This window comes from Camelus bactrianus, chromosome 11 (genome assembly GCF_048773025.1).
Source record: "Camelus bactrianus isolate YW-2024 breed Bactrian camel chromosome 11, ASM4877302v1, whole genome shotgun sequence".
Lineage (NCBI taxonomy): Eukaryota > Metazoa > Chordata > Mammalia > Artiodactyla > Camelidae > Camelus > Camelus bactrianus.
This window is the reverse complement of record NC_133549.1, coordinates 13,087,204-13,108,560: the sequence shown is the minus strand read 5'-3', so window position 1 is coordinate 13,108,560 and position 21,357 is coordinate 13,087,204. Positions and strand designations below refer to the sequence as shown.

The 21,357-nt window shown below is 41.5% G+C and overlaps 1 protein-coding gene across 6 annotated transcripts in view; it reads left to right on the top strand.

Annotated features, from left to right (window-relative positions):
• LYST (lysosomal trafficking regulator) overlaps positions 1 to 21,357 on the top strand; it is a 205,077-nt gene that overhangs the window by 80,208 nt on the left and 103,512 nt on the right. For 4 of the 6 annotated variants that reach the window (XM_074373251.1, XM_074373254.1, XM_074373250.1 and 1 more), the window contains exons 4-10: positions 7,061 to 7,151; positions 8,829 to 10,911; positions 12,333 to 13,353; positions 15,025 to 15,186; positions 16,895 to 17,051; positions 18,992 to 19,218; positions 19,716 to 19,782. In XM_074373251.1, coding sequence (XP_074229352.1) covers positions 7,061 to 7,151; positions 8,829 to 10,911; positions 12,333 to 13,353; positions 15,025 to 15,186; positions 16,895 to 17,051; positions 18,992 to 19,218; positions 19,716 to 19,782 — 3,808 coding nt within the window. Of the gene's footprint in view, positions 1 to 11; positions 6,527 to 7,060; positions 7,152 to 8,828; positions 10,912 to 12,332; positions 13,354 to 15,024; positions 15,187 to 16,894; positions 17,052 to 18,991; positions 19,219 to 19,715; positions 19,783 to 21,357 lie in introns of those variants that run through there. The other 2 variants (XM_074373252.1, XM_074373253.1) reach the window with 2 other exon arrangements.

Sequence of the window (21,357 nt, the reverse complement as noted above, 5' to 3'; positions counted from 1 at the left end):
ATTTTCATGTCAAATAACTTTTTCATCAGTATATTTTAGTTAATTATAGATACACAATTTCTGGGTTACACAGTGTCTGAGAATCTCTTTGAGATAAAGTCCTCTCACATCATTCAAGGGAAGGTAGCTCCATTTATGAACATATTATTTATTTGGATACTTTCCACAATGTCTTTAATATCTCACAGTTACTAATGATCTTTCTTCTAAAATGGTTTCATATATACTATGCTTTTTGTCCTAATATCAGTGTGAAATAACTATGATTAGTGGAGATAAGGTTACAATTCAGAAGCATCATGAATTTGCACTTTCAAAAAAATCACATATGTTTTTGAAAAGTTTAGTGTAAATTATATTTAGGGAGCTTGCCCATTCTGGGGTGAAAGTAGAGAATCCTTTTGAAAACGAACATTTACTGAGTCCTTTGTCTTGCATTCATCTGGCTTTTCGTACATTACTGTGTTTGCTTAAACGATGGTGGCACCATGTGGTGTTTTGCTGCTTCCTTATTCTAGAATTAGCAGAGTTTTAAAGCTGGTTGAGACTATAGAGAGACTTCCATGTAACCTCCTTTTGTAGATGAAAGACTGAGGTCCAGAAACATTAAGTAACTCAGACAAGGTTAACTTGAAGCCCAAATGTGATTTACATCTTTATTTTATTTTAGTAGAAAACAAATGTGTATTTTATGAAAAAAAAAGTCCACCATCTGCTTTCACCGTCTACTAATTAATGTACAGTTAGATAGTAATATCTCAGTTAACTTGAACTGAAAAGATAACAGGGCTCTGTAGCAGCAATGTGACGGACAGCTTAAACCCCTTTAAATGTCACTGGCTTTCAATGTAAACTTAATCATTGTAAAAGGAAATTTCTTTACTATAAAAGCACTTCTCTAATAAATACATACAATGGGTAAATATAGATAGTAAAACTATGCGTTATCCATTTTCACTGTAAGCTAAGGAACTTAACAAATATAAATCAGGAAGCATTTGTTCACTGTGGTATCTACCTGTCATGGGATTTTCCGGAATATCTGCAGGTATTTGTGAAGTTTATATGTTTTTGTTGGGGTGGCATTGATTTATAATGTCACGTAGGCTTAGGTATTTTTATTCTTTTTCCTGAATGTGATTTATTAAATGTGTGACTAATTGTAATTTAATTTTTATATATTTGTGTGACTTTTCTATCAATACATTTTAAAATCAGAAAAAAAATTTGTTAGACCACTTGCAGTGGTTTTTTATTTTAGAATTTTGACGATTTAATATGCATATCATGTTCTGTTCATTTCCTGACCTCACATTAGGACAATTCAGCACTTTCTCTTTTTTTTTTAAGATGCTATGTTAGTAGCATCAAAAATGTCAGTTACCCAGGAATAAATCTGATAAATTATGTACAGGTCTCTGTATAAAATTCTATAAAAATGTTGTTGAGAGAAACTAAAGAAGACCCAAGTAAAGGCAGAACTGCGTAAGTTTCATGTGTTGGGAACAATTAATATTGTAAGTATATTTGTTTTCTCCAAATTGATCTGTAGATTCTCATGCAATCCCAATCAAAAATCTCAATAGCTTTTTTTTTTTTTGACTGACAGATCCTGCCTCAGGTTTATTTGTACAAACAGCACAGGTAGACATGAGCCCCAAGCAGACAGCAGCCCAGGGGTCACACTAGTCCTTATATCCTCACATCAGTCGATGAAAGCCTCTAGTCTGGAGCCTTTGTGGGGCCTGGGTGCCTTTGGGAGCCGGAACCTGAGCCTGAGCTGCAGCTAAAGCTAAAGCTGAAGCTGCGGCTTGGTCTGAGCCTTGTCCTTGTCCTTTGGCCGACAGAGCCTGAAACCCTTGGCAGTGAGGGCACGAGCATGTTTCCCGAGCTTGGGGTGAGCAGTGCAGGCAAGTCAACTGAGCCTGCGGCTGTCACCCTGTGGGATCTTGAGCTTGACCTCCTTGGGCTTTACGAGAGCCTTGACAGACTCAGCACGTATGCTTGTGGCCTTGGCGTTATTGGCCTGCATCTTCTTCAGGCCCTCTTTGTTGTGCTTCTTGGCAGAGCGCATGTTCCTCAGGAACTTGGGGTCCACCCCCTTAAGAGATTCGTGTCGTTGTGGTTGGGGTTTTTTGATGCTGTTTCTGTGCCATTTTCGGGACTGTTTGTGTGTGGTGTGGTTCTTCGACTTGGCCATGTCTGCACCGGAGCCGGGAGATCCCAAATCGCCTGGGACCGGAAGAGAAAGAGGAAGCTCAATAGCTTTTTTTGGATGACAGCTTTACTAAGATATAATTCACATATAGAATCCACCTGTTTCAGATGTACAGTTCAGCGACTTTTTATGTCATCACATGTATGTGCAGCTGTCACCACAGTCAATTTTGGAACGTTTTCATCATCTGAAATAGAAACCCCCTGCCTTTTACCCATCACTCCCCTTTCCCTCCCATCCCCCTTGGCCCTAAGCAAACACTCGTCAACTTTCACTCACCTTCCTCTTTTAAGTTGTGGGATATCTTTGAACGTGCTGTTAAATGGTTGAAATCATTCAGCTCATAAATGCAACAGCATTTTTCCAGTGGCAGTGGTTTCAATGCCCTCTTTTCCCGTGGTCGCTCGCTTTGTGGCGTATCTGTAGCAACGACAGTACAACAGTAGAAGTAGGAGTATTTTTCAAATAGCCGTTAAAAAAATAGGACTTACCAAGATTTAATTGTTCAAGCCAGAAAATGGCGAACGATCATTTGGTTCTTTAAGGGAATTTAATTGTGCAAGATTTAATCATTAAAATGGAGTCAAAACACTAGATTCACAGTGAAAAAGAATGTGACAATGACTATATGTGTTCATATATAACTGAAAAATTGTGATCTACACTGGAAATTGACACAACATTGTAAACTGACTATAACTAAATAAAAAAAATAAAATTACAAAATTGAAAAAAAAAAGGAAAAACCCCACTAGATTCAAAGCTGTACATTTTGGGAGGAGGTTCAGCTTTTCTATCTGGGTGTCTCGTGAGTTGAAACACTTGGATACTCTAGAGAAGAGTCGTTTTAAGGTCTTGCCCTCCTACTGAATACTCTTGCTTTATCAATAGATTTTAATATAAATTAAGTAGACTTTTTATTGGTTTCCATATAGTAAATGCACAGATGTTGAGTGTATTGTTGGGTGAGTTTTGACAAATATATATACTCTGTAACCAGCACCCAGATCAGTGGTTAGAACCTCCCCACCACCCGAGAAAGTTCTATCTCACCCCCTTCTCAGTCGGCCACTCCCCTTGCCCCTGCGCAACAACCGCTGTTCCAACTTAAGCACCTGAGTGTGGCATTGCTTGTTCTGGAGGGTCACGGAAGCACAGTCATGAACACGTGCTCCTGTGTCTCGGAGCTCCATTCCTGCCGCATAGTCAGGAGTTCACTGCTGTTTGTTTCTGAAGAGTATTTTGTTGTGTGGAGATACCACAGTTTGTTTAACCATTCACCTGGCGTTTAACCATTTGGGTGATGTCTTTGTGTGAATATATTTTCATTTCTTCTGGGTAAATATCTAGGCCTGTGATCGCTGGTGAAAGGGTAGGTGGTTGTGATTGACTGTGAAGTCAGGCACCGTCCCCCGGCTGTTGCACTGGCAGCTGGGCCCTCAGGGCCGTCCTCCTCAGGGCTGCGATTCTAGCTAGACGGAACACCGTGCTTGCTTCAGTCTCATTCTTCTGAAAGGCCCATGGTTTCCAAGAACTAACTCACTTCAAGAGATGGTGGCAACAGACATGAAGTCCTGAGAGAGGAGAAAAGACATCATGGGGTGGTGCTGGAAGGGAAGCCCCCCGGAGAGAGTAGGGGGGGGCCGCCAGCGGCGTGGGCAGGAGGGGCCAGGGCCAGGGCTGCCGCTCACGCTCATGGCTCATGCAGCGGCGGGGCTTTGCCAGCGTCCTGCTGTGGGGCTGGGCTGAGCGGCAAGCACGGCGTGTCCCTGGCACTTCTTCACAGCGCCCTGAGGCTTCAGCAGCTCCATCGGAATGCTACCAGTTCATCTGCTTCAGAGAGACTCAGATCAGGAGGAGAGACATGCTCGAAGTTGGCTTCCTTGTTTTTGTTTTAGAGACCATGTATCCTTTTCTGATGCCCCTTTTTTTTTTTAAGTAAGTTTTTGTTTGTTTTGGGAGGGAGTAATTAGGTTTATTTATGTATATATTTACTTTAATGGAGGTACTGGGGCTTGAACCCAGGAGCTCAGACATGCTAAGCTCTGAGCTGTACCCTCCCTGTGGGGTCTTACAAAACGCCGTGGAGGTACATACTGAGTCTGCGCTATACATGGAAATGTTATCTCAACACCTTTAGTCTTGCTAATTTTGAAGTAAAGCACTTGGAAAAGGGGCCCTTTGACACAATTTTCTTCTTTGAATTTCTTCCAGAATTCAAAGTCATTCATGCAGGTAGTGTTTATGAATGCCCAACAGTTCGCCAGGCATTGAATGGCAGGAAAGGGAGGTGACTGCTAAGGGTTAGGGCCTGAGCCCTGGAGTCCATGCTCTGAGAAATGACTGAGAAGAGTGTTTGGAAAAGTTTCCTATCGTGTTTAGAGGTGGATCCAAACTCCTTCGCATGACCCACAGGGCTGTGTTGGACCTGGCACCGTTCACCTCGCCGACCTACCCCTTCCAGCCTTGTTTCCCAGCACTTTCCCTGTGCTATGGTCCAGCCACACTGGCCTGCTTGCTGGTCTGTGAAAAAGTCAAATCCATCCCCAACCCTTTGTATACTTCCTGTGAGCCCTTTTCCTCCAAGCCTTTGCATCTTCCTTCTCATCAATCAAGTCCTGCTCAAGTCCTGACCTGCCTGTTTAAATGTCCCCCTTTCATCAGTCTGTAATCCCTCTCCTGTTTAATTGTCTCCATAGCACAGCATTCTGTCTGAAATTTTCTTATCTCTACCCATGATTTTGTGTCCCCCATGCTAGAGTGTCAGCTTTGTAAGGATGTGAGTGTTGTCTTCCTTGTTCACCACTACATCCAAAGTGTCTGGCCCATAGTAGGGGCTTAGTAAATATTTGTTGAATGAATGAAAGAGGAAAATGGGCATTCAGACATCAACAGTCGAGCTAGTTGATTGCTATAGGGGATCAGGGACATGAAACCTAACTGGATCTGGGGTTATAGAAGACCTGAGGGATGAGTTGACATTTGGCAGGTGGGAGAATGGTGATGGAATGACAGGGCAGAGTAAGTGAGGAGAACGTTTGAAGCAATACCAGGACCATGGTGGTCAGGAAACCCTCACTAGCTGGACGTGTGGGGAAGGGGCAGGGGGGTGTGGACCAGGCAACAACGAGCATGTCCCCGAGGGTCTCCGAAGCCTGCGAGGAGTTCGGGGTTTACTTTTGCAGGATTTCCAGCCTTCTCCTAACCAGGACAACGCCAGGAAGGAGCAGTCTGCAAGCCACGTCTCTGCGTCCTCCTTTCCCTCCGCTCCTCAGCCTGATGTGATCGTACTCATGCCCTGATCACTCCATTAAAGGCGCGTTTGTTAAGGCCACTCGTGACCCTCTTCTTGCTAAATGCTTTTCTGCCATCATCTTACACAATTAAAGAAGAGCAGCTCTTGACCTGGTTGACCTTTCTTTCTCCCTGCACTGCTCTCTTCCCTTGGTATTTCTTGTTCTCGTCTTTGGGGGAGCTGCGTCCCCATCCTCCACCACCGTCTCTTGTCCAGCATACTCCCGCTAGCAGATCTCGCACATGGCCTTGACTCTGCCCCAGGGACTCCCAAGTCTTTTTGTTTACTTCACAGCTTTGTCTTAAGCTCCAGGTCTGGATATCCAGCTGTTTACTAAAAAGAGCTCTCATTTGAATGTCCTACAGACATCTCACACTCTGTGTCTAAACCATGAATCTGTCATCTTTACCCCAGCCTAATGCCACTGCTAAATTTCCTGTCTTGGTGGGTATATTATTAGTTACCTACTGGCCCAAACCAGAAACCTTCCAGTTCTTTTAGATCTTTTTTTCTCTCCCATAAACCCCATAGCTAGTCAACTGCAAGTCTTTTCAGTTCTCCCTTACAGCTGCTCAGATATGTTTCCTTCTTTTCAGCGTTACTGTCAAAGCATTCCCATCGTTACCGTCACTCATGGAGGTTATGATTTCCCTGCCTCTGTCACTGGTCAGTCCCTTCCCCCTAATTCTGTCCTCTGTATAGTGGCTGAAGTGGTTTTTCCAACAAGCAAATCTGATTGGACCACCCGGACCCCCCCCCACTGACTGATGTGACTGATTTGCCATTAGTTCCTTGGCCCCCCGTGTCCCAGACGTCCCCGACCTAGCACTTCTACACTGCTGGCCGGTAATGACGGCTGCTTTGCCGGAGCCCCTGCCCTGAGTGCCTGTGCCACACCCGGGCACTTACTCATGCTGCATGCCTTCTGTTGTTCTCTGACTGTTTTGTGTGTATGTTTTATGGACCAAATGAGGGGAACTTCTCCAGGGCTTGGACCACAGCCTCCGGGAAGGGTAAGGCAGTAAGTGGTGTGGAAAGCGTGTGCAGTCAATAAATAATTATTGGATGACCTTCACTAATAAGTCTTTCTCTCTTCATATATATTATTTTATTAATAATGTCCATTTCTCCTTTTAAAATTGTGTTCTCTGCGTTTTAAATTTAACTGCATGAAGTTTTCATGGTTTTTTTCTTGTAACTTATGTTACTGGTTTGCTAATTAATAGGGCTTAACTTGTCATTTTCACCTAGCGAACGTGTTTTTTCATAGGTGAGGAATTCTTACAACGTGCATGGTGATAATAACAGCTATTTTGGAAAAAATCAGCAAGAATGTGCTAAATACCATCAAAGACTGTTACATTCTTCTGTCATTGGAAAGGTTTATAAACTGCAAAGTATCTCAGCTTTAACTGGATTTAAGATAGGTTAATTTGATTCTTCCTTCTCAAGAAAAAGGATTTTTTAAAATTCAGTTTAAGAAAAGGTATTAGGAATTACTGTTTTATGACCTTGGAACATAAAGGATTCTCTTATTTCTAATCCAGGCATTGACATGTAGGGAAGAACTCCTTACCCTGCTTCTGTCGCTGCTCCCCCTGGTCTGGAAGATCCCTGTTCAAGAGGAAAAGGCAGCTGGTATGTTTGTTTTCTTTCTCATACTACTTGTTTTATCAGAGTTCCACTGGGGAAAAAGTCTCATTGAAGAGCTACTTCTGACGTAACAGTGGATACAGTTCAGGTTCAGAACAGCATGTATTAGTGTGCTACTTAACGTGAAAAATTCTCTAGGCAAATACATCTTTATTTCTTCCAATAAAATGAAAACCATGGTGCTTCTCAGGGGATTTGGATGCAGCGATGATTAGAAAATCACACGCAGAGGTGGAGCACTTGGCAGGAGACGTGCGTCCAGATGCGCAAACGGACGCTCGCTAAGTGCAGGGTAAAAAGTTTGAAGAAAGAAATGAAAGCTTCCTTACTTATTTTAAAGACTTCTTTTTCTTACCAGCACTCAATCAATGGCTTTTGCAGTTTCATTTTTTTTAAATTTTGCTTTTAAAGGATAAATTTGAAGTAATATTTTGTTTCAGGACTGGGTAGAATTATTACACTTACGGTTTTCTGATTAGATTCCGATAAGAATTTCTGATTCAGAAAAAAAATGTACATATATAGCATAACAAGTGTATGAAACTTAGTTTAGATGTCTCAGTGGCAGAGTTCGCAGTTCCCCCCGTGACCGTTTCTGGAATGTGAGACTTGTGAGGTGCTTCTGCGTCTCTCGGGTTAAAAACAAAACACAAAAAGCCTCCTAAGTTGTATTTTAATGCCATCTATGCATTTTAATGCATTTCTAATGTGGAGCTTTCTTTTTAAGGCATTGTCTAAGGCCTTATAATGTTATCCTGCTTGTTTATTGACTCACCAACTCTGCCCTTATTTTCTTCTGAGTTTGTAGAATTCACAAATTAATTACTTAAGAAATCTAATTAGTGTTCTTTTGGGGAAGCTGTCTTCATTGCCTGCATCTTTTGCCTGCATGTAATTTGTCAGACTCCTTTTAAGCACACCCCACCCCATCCCTGCCTCTTTTAGTTAAAGCACAAATCTTTTATTTACAGATTTTAATTTGTTCATTCTAAATTGCAACTCTATTTTTCATATAGATTTTATTCCCTATTACTGCAAATGGAAAGACCAATTTCATTATCTCTTTAATCAGTATGGAGGTTTCTTCATTTCCCCAAGAAATAGGTATTGAGCGGTGACCACATGGCAGGCCCTGGTCCCAGGCACCGAGGATGAAACAGGGACGTGCCTGTGCCTGGTCAGTGTGGAGCACATGCAGTGAATGTTTCAAACGCGTAACTCTTTTAACCTCAGTCTTGGAGGACATTGGTACTGTTGTGTAACTTTGGAGAATCTTCCCGTTCCCAAGTTGTATCGGCTACGAACAAAACACTGTTTTTGAGACTGTAATATACCCCTGCGTCTTAATTCATAGCATCACTGGAGGTCCGTACAGTGGTAGGGGTGGTAGTGCCAAGTCCCAGCTTTCCTAATTCTCTTCTCCTTTGTTGTTTTCAAAATCAATTTGTGTCCTTTGAACTAATGCCACCTGGTAATTACTATGAGCAGGATAGGTGTGGGGAGGAAGTGAACCAGCAAAGTGCTAAAGGAAATCAGTGCTGTAATAAAAATATACTGAGGGTACACGCCTAGAGTGCATGGTAAATAAGAGGGACTCACCTGTGCAAATTGAGTTTCACACCATATTGAGGTATTCTAAATTTTCTTTCTTCATTTTGTTAGATTTTAACCTGCCGTTCTCAGCTGATATCATCCTGACCAAAGAAAAGAGCTCTAGTTCTCAAAGATCTACTCAGGAAAAAGTATATTTAGAAGGAAGTGCCCCAGCTGGTCAGGTTTCTGCAAAAGTAAACGTTTTTCAAAAAAGCAGAAGACAGCGTAAAACTACCCAGCGCTATTCTGTAAGAGACGCGAGAAAGACCCAGCTCTCCACCTCCGACTCGGAAGCCAATTCAGATGACAAGAGTGTGGCAGTGGGTAAGCACAGGAGGTCCCACCTGCTGCAGCGTTTGGTAACCCAGTCTCCTAAAGAAGGCCTCCTCACTGCTGAGCTTGACCGCTCATCAGCCAAAGAAGAGCAGGTTCCTCCTGCTGCCATGGCTCTGGACGATTCCAGGGAGACCATTCCAAGACAGGAGTCAAACACTGACGTTTTAAGTGAGCCGGCTGCCTTGTCTATTATCAGGCACATGAGCAATTCTCCATTTGACCTGTGTCATGTTTTGTTATCTTTATTAGAGAAAGTTTGTAAGTTTGACATTACCTTGAATCATAGTTCTGCCCTAGCAGCCAGTGTAGTGCCGACACTGACCGAGTTCCTAGCAGGTTTTGGGGACTGCCGTGATCTCAGCGACGGTTTGGAGAGTCAGATGGTTTCTGCGGGTTGGACCGAAGAACCCGTGGCTTTGATTCAACGGATGCTTTTTCGCACGGTGTTGCATCTCATGTCGGTAGATATTAGTACCGCAGAGATAATGCCAGAAAGTCTCAGAAAAAATTTAACCGAATTGCTTAGAGCAGCTTTAAAAATTAGAACCTGCCTAGAAAAGCAGCCTGACCCTTTTGCACCGAGACAAAAGAAGACACTACAGGAGGTTCAGGAGGACTTTGTGTTTCCCAGGTACCGCCACAGAGCCCTTCTTCTGCCCGAGCTTCTGGAAGGAGTTCTCCAGATTCTGATCTGTAGTCTTCAAAGTGCAGCCTCAAACCCTTTCTTCTTCAGTCAGGCCATGGATCTGGTTCAAGAGTTCATTCAGCATCACGGATTTAATTTATTTGAAACAGCAGTTCTTCAGATGGAATGGCTGGTTTTAAGAGAGGGAGTCCCTCCCGAGGCCTCAGAACATCTGAAAGCCCTAATAAATAGCGTGATGAAAATTATGAGCACTGTCAAAAAAGTGAAATCAGAGCAGCTTCACCAGTCGATGTGTACAAGGAGAAGGCACAGGCGTTGTGAATATTCCCACTTTATGCATCACCACAGAGATCTCTCAGGTCTTCTGGTGTCGGCTTTTAAAAACCAGGTTTCCAAAAACCCATTCGAAGAGACGGCAGACGGCGACGTTTATTACCCGGAACGGTGCTGCTGCATCGCCGTGTGCGCGCACCGGTGCCTGCGCGTCCTGCAGCAGGCCTCCCTGAGCAGCACGTGCGTCCACATCCTGTCAGGGGTTCAGAGCATCGGCATCTGCTGTTGCATGGACCCTAAGTCCGTGATCATTCCTTTGCTCCACGCTTTTAAGTTGCCAGCGCTGAAAAACTTTCAGCAGCATATACTGAATATTCTTAACAAACTAATTTTGGATCAGTTAGGAGGAGCCGAGATACCACAAAAAATCAAGAAGGCAGCTTGCAATATTTGTACCGTGGACGTTGATCAGCTCGCCAAGTTAGAAGAGACCCTGCAGGGAGACTCCAGCGCTGCCGAACCTTCGTCAGGTTTATCCAGTCCTTCTTACAGGTGTCAGGGGATCCTGCCCAGCAGCGGCGCTGAAGACTTGCTGTGGAAATGGGATGCCTTAGCGGCCTATCAGAACTTTGTTTTTGAGGAAGACAGGTTACAGAGTGTACAGATTGCAAATCACATCTGCAGTTTAATCCAGAAAGGCAATGTAGTTGTTCAGTGGAAACTGTATAACTACATCTTTAATCCTGTGCTCCAAAGGGGAGTCAGACTAGCACATCACTGTCAACAGCTCGGCATTGCTTCAGCGCAGACTCATGTGTGCAGCCGTCATCATCAGTGTCTGCCCCAGGAAGTGCTTCAGATTTATTTAAAAACCCTACCTACCCTACTTAAATCAAGGTTTGTGTGCGTGTGTGTATAAATATTTTTTTCATATTGCATGCTTTTGAATGTCTTTACCCTTTATTCTATCCTAGGACTTCATTTTAGTTTAACACCAAAAAAAAGTTCCCGTCCCATGTCAGATTCTTTTTACCATTTATTTATGTTAATTTGTTTCTTTTTACTAGATGGTAATAGAGAAGAGGATAACGCCATTGATTTTAATTTCTCTGGGGAAAAATAACATTTTAAATATATTTCTGAGAAAATAATAGACACAACACAGATATCTAACAGCAGGGGCAAGATTAGTTATTTTATATTTACTTGATGAAATATTATTAGCTATTAAAAAGTGTTTACAAAGATGTTGGGACATGGGGAAATGTTTATAATATTTTATTAATAAGATATACAAAATTAAAATATCCACTTATTTATAATTATGTAAAATATGCACATATATAAAATGATAATTATTTATCATGGCAGTGAAATTAAAGAGATTATTATTTTTTAAGTACCATATTTACATTTATTACCTAAGCAATATATGTAGAAAAAGTGGAAAATCAGGTAAGCAAAAGAAGAAAATTAAAATTACTTAGAATCCCACCAATGAGTTTTCCAGATTTTGTGATTGTCAACTCTGGTACTTAAAAAATAATTTTATAAATAAAGTTGCTTCTGATAGATAGTCTGGCCTTTCAAAGTAATGCAAATACCATTTAAAAAAACTTAAAATATAACCTACCTGTGATCATTATCTTTACAATCATTTTTAAAAAGTTCCTGTCATTGTGACAGTGTTTACATAGACCTGACTTTGATTTGAAAGTTTAATAACTCCTTGGCATATTTTTGGACAACCTGGGTCTTTGCTGAGCTAATTTATATTAAAGTTATTACTCAGATTCCAGTGATCCAGACCCACGAGTCTCACCTGAGACAGAGCTGAGAAACTTCAGATCTGTGGTTTGGTTCTTTCCCTTTATGAGGTACAGATTGAAAATAAAGAAAAGTCCTGAGTGAACCATCAGGCAGGCAGACAGATGGACACACAAATGCCTGCCTGCTTTCAGAGTGTCCATCTCAAGTTTGGTGGTGGCTGTGGCTTTGAGAATTTCTATAGAGAAAGTTGCCATTTGGAGGAAAGTATTCTTCCCTGATCTGCTTCTTTTAACTTGAGAAGCATGTAATGTGTTGTTTTCAAATGCTGCTGGAGTCGTGTCTGCAGTGTCTGAAGCGGGACGTGAAACCGATTAGGAAGCAACTTGAGACCCTGGTCCTGTCTGACCAGGGACTGCAGCCAGGTGACTGCTGAGCTAGAACAGGCAGTGTTTACTGTCTGTGGTGACGGCATATTGAAGCAGTATGTGTTCCTATTTATAAATGATTTTGCTATATGTAACATTTCTTGTATTTTTTTCCTCTCATAGGGTAATAAGAGATTTGTTTTTAAACTGTAATGGAGTAAATCAAATAATTGAATTAAATTACTTAGATGGTATTCGAAATCACTCGCTAAAAGCATTTGAAACTCTGATAATCAGCCTAGGGGAACAGCAGCAAGGCTCTTCGACTCCAGCTGTTGATGGGATGGACACTGAACAGGAGTCGTCATCTTTCAGTGTAGCTGCTTTGCGTGACCAGCACGCTTATTCAGATTCTCAGAGTCTTAGCAAATTTTATGCCCGCCTCAAGGACACTTATCCCAAGAAACAGAAGTCTGTCACCCAGGATGTCCATATCAGCACGATCAACCTGTTCCTCTGCGTGGCGTTCTTGTGTGTGAGCAAAGAAGCCGAGTGTGAGAGAGAGTCAGCCAATGAGTCGGAAGACACTTCCGGCTACGACAGCACGGCCAGCGAGCCTCTGCAGTGCGTCCTGCCGTGCTTGTCTGTCCAGAGCCTCGTCCTGCCTTCGCCTGAACAGATGCACCGCGCGGCAGACATCTGGGCCATGTGTCGATGGATCTACATGCTGAGTCCCATTTTCCAGAAACAGTTTTACAGGCTTGGTGGTTTCCGAGTATGCCATACATTGATATTTATGATAATCCAGAAACTATTCACAAGTTCTGCAGAGGAGCAAGGGAAAAAGGAAGGAGCTATAAATGTGGGTGAAAGCCAAGATTCAAGCAGAACTTCTCAATCTGAGGTCCCCGGGAAGGAAGATTCATTATGTTTAACTGTAAAAGGTGACCCGGCACCGTCAGAACTGGGCGGCCTGAAAACAAGTGCTGGTGGTTTAGGTGAGTTGGAGTCACAGCACCTGTCCTCCGTAAACGTGGGGCAGATTTCAGCTGCCCAGGCTGCTCCCGAGGAAGCAAAGGTATTTACGCCTGGAGGAAGTGGGACCTCACTTCACAGCATTCGACTTTTGGAGGCTCTTCTGGCCATTTGTCTCCACGGCACCAGAGCTAGTCAGCAGAAGATGGAGCTGGAGCCAGCTCATCAGGTAATAACTTGCCTTCGTCCCACTTTGGGGTAATATCTGTCTTTTAAAGTTCTCACGTAGTGCTGACGTCACTTTGATTTTCCAAAGATTCTAAGTTTTGAGAAGCGCCTGGACGCTTAGCCCGCTGCCAGGTTCTGTGGAGGACGTGGAGGAGGACATGACCCGGTTCTTGTCCTCAGGAAGCTTGCAGTTTGGCACACAAAACCCATGTGAGACAGGTCTACCAACCCTGAAAGGCATTAGATACACATTAAAAGTCAGATGAGGGGACGTCGTGTTTCAAGGCTGTAACGTCGTCTTACAGGAGGTGTGATTCTGTCCAGTGCCCTGCCAGGCTTGAGGTCCGCCACCCGCTGCAGACATTCGCCGCACAGGACTCACAGCTGCACACGTCTCCCAGCAGTGCCCGTGGCTGGCGGGGGAAGGGGGCTGGAGCCAGTGACTGCCGGGTGTGGCTCCAGGGGTGGGGATGCGCCCTGAGGTGCAGGGCAGGCTCCCCATGGAGTTAGGCTGTGCCTAGACATTGATTCTGAAGCTGCATCTTTGCCTGGATTCTTTCCCTGACAGATTCCATTTCCCTCATGCCTTCACAAATTTCTCCCAGAGCACAACTCAGCAAAAAAGGAATCTTCAGTTTCAGGCCCTGCTTCTCAGAAATCTTTGAATACGGCGGATCGTTTATTTCCTTATGAACCCACCCCTAACTCTGTGCTAGCCAGCAGGCTCTCCCGACTGCAGTCCCAGCCCCCACGTCGCCTCCTGTCTAAGATGTCTTGATGCGTCCACGTTGCTCACAATTAAAGTAGACCCCTCTTAGTGCAGCATGCAGAGCCCTTCACCGCTTGCTTCCACCTCCATGTTTAGCCTCATTTCCTGTCACGCTGCAGTCAGCCCTACCCAGCCAACAGCTTCTCAAGATGCTGTCCTTTGTCTTTACTTCTGTACGTGTGTACATGTTCTGCTGCCTGGCGCATCCCTCCCTCGGCCTCTGTGCCTGCCCTCCTCCGACCTGGTCTTCAGTGTCCGCCTCCTCCAGTCCCTCCTCTGGACACTTTGACAGGCCTCTCAGGCACCCTCTCTCTTTTCTGTTCTGGGAGAACTTGGTTTACGGTTCCAGTATGCTCGTCGTCATATCTTGTCTGGGTGTCTCTGTGTCTCACGTTGGACTCAGAAACCCTTAAGGGAGAAGTCAGCTTCCTACCCATCCTTATGGCCTCGGCCCTGAATAGAGGGACACAGGCAAGTGTCAAGGGTTCCCATCAGGGAGGAAGGGAAGGAGTAAAGAAGGAAGAGAAAAGGGTTAGAATGTAGGCTTCTTAGAGTCTAAAGGAACCTCTAATAATAAGGAATTTGTAAAATCTAGAGATGGTTAATCAAAATACTGAAGTTTCAACAAATCTTTTTTTTGCATAATATAATCAGTTTATGATACGTTGAAATTCAAAACCAAATAAGATGAGTAAAGCATTTGACAGGTTAAAATGTTATTATTAATTGTAACAGCATGTTTGTGTAAAAGCTATTTATAGTCATTTTCATTTCATATCAACTGCAAATAAATGGACTAGCTTTCTACTTGTTAAGTAAGTATTTATCATTTATTTTGTCACTGTTTAACTTTTTTCTAAAAGCATGTTATTCGTATTCTTAGTCTCTTTTATTTTACCTTAGAACTTGTCAGTGGAAAATATATTGCTTGAAATGAAGGACCGTCTTTCCCAGTCCAAGGTGGTTGAAACAGAATTAGCAAAGCCTTTATTTGATGCCCTGCTTCGAGTTGCTCTGGGGGATCATGCAGCAGATTTTGAACCCAGTGATGCCATGACTGACAAGGTACGAATGACACATGGTGGTATTGTTTGGGTGTGACTCGCAGAGGCAGCAGTGTATGGGGTAGGAATAAGACACCAATGGATGTGGTAAAAACACATGGGCCAGGATTTGGTCCGGTGAGTTGGACGGGTCCTGTCTCCGTCCTCTGGGATGAGCAGTGTTTACTGAGTGCCTGTCTCACACAAACAGGAGAGCAGTCTGACATGCTTCTCCTTATCTCACCTGTAAATTTACCAGGAATTACTTCTAGTAAGATGGAAATTATTGTTTGATAAGTCTTACGCACAACTGATAGCTTACTAAGTGCTAATTCAGGGATGTGATGACTCCCGATGTCGTATCTGACCGCCTGCTGGTGCGGGTAATATTTCCAAAGCTCCCTACTCACTTTCATTCTAAATCATTCAACATGAAAATGACTAGTTCTTGCATAGAAAAATAGCTATCATGGTTTTTCAGCTCGTGTTAACATTTTTTCTTTTTTCTTTTTTTTTTTTAAGACTTAGAACAGTGAATTTTTTTCATTAGAGTGTAGTCAGTTTGTAATGTGTCAGTTTCTGGTGTACAGCAGTATGTTTCAGTCATCTATATGAATATTTATATTCCTTTTCATAGTAGGTTACTATAGGACGGCACACTTGAGTCACATCAGTCACAAGGAGGAGGGCTCTGAGAGTGGGGCCCAGGACGTTTTTTTCTAAAAGAACTATTTTAATTTTTTTCCTGAAACTGTGACATGTACTTCATTAATTTTCTCCTCCTTACGTGTTTCTTTTACATTTAGTTAATTGTCACCTGTCCTTTATGTAACTCCTCTTTTAATTCCTTGTCTAGACATGCATATGACATTTTATAATCTTCTGCCATAATATTTTTTATTACTGCTTGTCATAACTTAAAAACTTACTGAGATAACTACAATGCCTTCATCATGGTATTGACTCAGGAGGTTACCTGAAAAACGTTAGAACACTTACCTAAAATGTTAAAATACCTACCATACCTATTTTTAAAAAGTTACTCTTCCTTTTATTAATGTTGCAGTGACTGAGTGCTCTGGGTTTCTTCAAGTGCATTTTCTAAAGTGGAGGTATTAGCAGTGTTTTTGTAAGAAAAGGAAACTTTCCTGCCATGGGATATTGCACAGGGAGTTAATGCTGGAATTTCTGAGATATTTGTACAGACAATTGCAATCAGAAATCTGAAAACTAATCTCCTCGAAAATTTTTCGCGTCTTCTCCGGTTATCTAGTTTATGAAACATACTATTTATTAAAATCTTATGAAAAAAGTCTTTTTCTATGAACAAACATGTAAAAATAAGATATATTTACTAAGTTATAAGAAGTATAATTAAGAAGTAATTAAGTTGTAAGAAGACTAGTTCTATCTAATTGTGGGTTTTAGTCATTTCCTATTATATTACTGGAATGAAATTTCTAGACTTATTTTTCAGTAAAACTGAAATGATCTATAGCTTAATCTGTTAGGACACCTATTTTTTGAGGTGTTAAGTTGTCTGAGAGATTCTGGAAAATTACACTGTGTGAATTTCATCATGTGCAATTGTTAATATCAATTCCTAAGATTTTTTTTCTTAATGGAAATACTGAAGCTGTCCTTAAAATGACTTTTGAGTAATAAGTACTTTATTAATAAAAGTGAACAAACATTACAACTTTTGCCTTTCAATTACACTGATCTTACAGAGTCATCAATCTGAAGAAGAATTGTCATCCCAGCCTGGTGATTTTTCAGAAGAAGCCGAGGATTCTCAGTGTTGTAGTCTTAAATTGTTGGTGGAAGAAGAAGGTTATGAAGCAGACAGTGAGAGCAACCCTGAGGACAGTGAAACCCGAGATGATGGTAAAGTATCACTGAAGTTCTTGAGATTGGATTTGCAAATCGGCTTATTAATTAGCAAGTTAGGCTCTTGTATTGCCTTACATTAAAAAATGCATTGCATCATCGTTTGCTTTGATCTTGACAACACATTCTGGCATCCTTGGAGGCAATTTAAAACAAAAATGTATTTTGTTATCACCAAGGTTGACTGAGTGCCTAAGAATACAGGGTAGAGGAAGTCCCTGCTTTCATAGATATTCTAGAGGAAAAGACAGTAAGTATCAGAAATAAGCATATGAAGAAACAAAGCAAGGTGATCTGATAGCACCCGGGGGGGTCAGAGAAGGCCCCTCTGAGGATATGTTTACACTGAGGCCTAAATAAGAAAGGTCTGTCCAGACAAACACTGACGGGGGCGCATTGCAGGCAGTCTGCTACAGAGAATAAATACTACAAGGAAGGCAGACGTCTTGTGGCATCCGGGGAGGCTGCAGCACAGATTTCCTTTTCGTTCACACAGCCCAGCTTGTCCTTAGGATGAAACTACAGTTGCTATGACCCTTTGTTTCCGGGCATAATCTGGGTAGAATGGAACGTGTGGACTGATCAGAGCCAGGAGGGTCTGGGAAGGCCCCACCTGCTTCTGTGCTGGCCTGTGACCGTGCAGCGCCCTGGGTCTTCACGGGGCCTGTAGCACTTCACCGTCCTCAGGCCTGCCTGCTCTCTCCCACTGAGTGAGTGGGAGTAATCACCGACGTCCTACTTGCAGGGCTTGGTGGACCCATAGCAAGTGTTTTTTGTTTGTTCTTTGGGGTTTTTTGTTTTTTTTTTTTACCATAAAGAGAGTGAAAAGAACAAAGAAACAGCCACAAACTGAAAGTCACACGTATATATTCATATCAGTCACTTGATTTATTAAACAAACTATTTTTTCCAGTTTTATTGAGAAATAATTGACCTACATCACTTGTAAGTTTAAGATGTACAGCATGATGGTTAGATTTACATATATTGTCAAATGTTTGCCACAGTAGGTTAACATCCCTCATCTCATACAGATAACAATTTAAAAGAAAAAGAGAAAACCTCTCCTGGTAATGAGAACTCTCAGAATCTCCTCTCGTAACTTTCCTGTGTGTTGAGCGGCAGTGGCGGCTGTAGTCACTGTGCGCATTACATCCCTAGTGCTCGTGTATCTTATAACTGGAAGTGTGTGCCTTTCGACCACCTTCCTCCAGTTCACCTTCCCCCCCACCTCCTGAGCAGGTGCTTTTGAAAAAATACTGGTTTAATGCTATTGGTTTTATCATAGTACAGACATGATTTTATAATGGCAGTTTTCCTCCTTTTTATAAGCTTGCTTACTAGATCTGAATTTTAATGAATCTATAAATTTCTTTATAAATTTGTTACCTATGTGAACATTTTGTTCTAGAGTATAGCAGTTTCTTTAAAGGGTGTAACAGTTAAATTTTCCAAAATGTAATTTTCAGGTAGACAGTGTCTGTTTCTCCCTTATGAAGAAGGCAAAGTATAAAATTCATCCAACCAATAGCCAAACCTACTATTTTCACAGAGGTATGGGCAGGCAAATGAACTACCCTGTGATTTAGGTATTTTGGGGTCAGAAAGTTTGGGATAGTATTTTTTTTCCATTTTTGTCAAAGGAGTGTGTTAAATCTGTATTACATGTCCATTAAATATTTGTTGATAATATTTGTGGCTCTATTGAAGATCAAAGTTGCTTTTAGGGCTTCTCATTTATTGAGTACTCAAATATCGTAAGACTTGATTCTTGATAATACTTATTGTAATCAAAAGCCAGGTAGTAGGAAAAGGTTTTATGAGACCTTCTTATAAATAGCACTTTTGCCACTAGATCTTCTAAATGATGAGTGAGATTTGACATATTTATTCACCGTTTAGGAAATAAAAATAAGTTTTTTCTTTTCCCCTTTTAGGGGTAGACTTAAAGCCTGAAGCAGAAAGTTTCAGTGCATCAAGCAGTCCTAATGACTTACTTGAAAACCTCACTCAAGGGGAAATAATTTATCCCGAGATTTGTATGCTGGAATTAAATTTGCTCTCTGCTGGTAAAGCCAAACTTGATGTGCTTGCCCACGTGTTTGAGAGTTTTTTGAAAATCATCAGGCAGAAAGAAAAGAACGTTTTCCTACTCATGCAGCAGGTAAAAGATGTACTTAGTTAAATGTGACCAGTATTCATCACGCTCATACCCCAAGTACTCATTTCCTTTTATATATAACCCAACTTGTCTGAAAATTACTATGTCTTTTATAGTACCTTAAGGTATGTTTTTACCTGTAAGTGGAAATTCTAAAGTCTTCTATTTCTGTAGTTCTCCGAAGTAGCATAAAAATTAATGTTGTAATTGGCTAACTAATAAGAATTCTAGTATGGTTCTGAGAATGGGTAACATTTTTTAAATTGCATTTAATTTTAACTTATAGTCATTATTTTTAAAAAATCAGAAAACAAAACAGTATGAAAAATAAAATGAAAATTATGTGTAATGCTACGTCTAGCATTCTTTCCGCTTATTTTTAAATATATATGTATGTATACATGGCCGGCTGTCGAGTAACTTACTGTGGCATTGCAGTTGCTTCATGCTTTCATGAGATCAGAAATGTAATTTCTAATGTTTTGTTTTTGAATCTTCAGGGAACTGTGAAAACTCTTTTAGGAGGGTTCTTGAGTATTTTAACACAGGCTGATCCTGATTTTCAAGGTGCGTTGAAACTGTTAGTTTTAAACAATAGCTTTGAAACTATTTATTGTTGTGTGAAATGAAGAGTAGACAATAATGACTCCCATTGGCACCGTGCTCTGCGGTTTCATGGTAGCTTTATGTGCATTCTCTCTTGTTTCTCAGAACCACCGGTGCAATATAAGAGTATAAGTATCAAGTTCATGGGAGGAAAATCTAGATTCCAAGGGATTGAATGAGTTGTTCAGGGCTGTGCACATAGAGGTGGCATCGCAGGGACTGGAACGCAGTCTGAGCACTGTTGCTGCTTTATCAGATATTGACTGCACACCTACCCTCTGCTCTGTCCTTTCACAGACTTTTGAGAAATTCATGATGAATGTGTAATATGATTATATGACACACCCCGTGTAGAAACCTAGATTTTAGTTGGAGAAACCTATCTTTTAATTGGGAATTAAGGCTAACATCACAAAAGGCTAGCTTGGGCTTGTCGGACGTCTCCTTATGACTAAGTTCAGGTTATCATTGGGGCAGGCACAGCTCGGACGTGGGGTCTGCCTTCTTCAGTGCACCTTGTCTCGAAGTTGTGATGCCTGCGTCTTATTGCTGGTGACCGCGACTTTGATCACTTGGCTAACGTGGCATCTTGCCAGGTGTCTCCATTGTAAAGTTATATTTTCTCTTTCTAGTTAGTAAGTGAGATAACTTGAGACTACGTTAATACCCTTTTTTCGTCCTACTTTAACCCACTGATTTTAGCGTTCATCAGTGATTCTTGACATCAGTGGTCACTGCTGTGGTGTTCGCCAAATAGTGATTTTCTCTTCCCATCATTCTGCCTTCATTGATTAATTGGGATTTTAGTATAAGGAAAGCTTTCCTTTCTCTCCCACTTATTTACTTAGCGTATGGGCATATTTTTATTCACTGTGCTAGGCACTTAGTGGACCTTTGTGATCTGAAGACTTAGTTCCAGCTCAGCTTTGAGAAATTCTATTCCATTGTCTTTTAATAACAGCTTTATTGAGATATAATTCATATACTTGAGATATATTTGCGATATAATTGAGGTGTAATTCATGTACTATACAGTTTGCCCATTTGAAGTATACAGTTCGGTGTTTTTTAGCGGATTCGGAGTTGTCCATTTTAGAACATTTTCGTCACCCCAAAAGAAACCCCATACCCTGTAGCAGCCACTCCCTATTTCCTGTTAACTTCCCCACACACACACTCCCCAGCCCCTGGCAGTCACTCATCTAGTCCCCGTCTTACAGATTTACCCGTCCTGGGTATTGCATAGACGTGGAATGGGGGGGTTTTGTGACATGTTCCTTTCACTTAGCATAGTATTTTCATCCATGTTGTAGCATGTATCAATATTTCAGGGTTTTAAAAATAATTTGTTTCATTTTATTTTTGGTTTAGTGTGGATTGCTTTTTAATTTGTTTATTAATAGACTTTATTTTTTAGAACAGCTTTAGCTTTACAGAGAGATTGAGCAGATAGTACAGAGAGTTCCCTGATTAATATTATTATAATACATTTGCTGCAATTAATAAACTTATATGGATACATTATTATTAACTGAA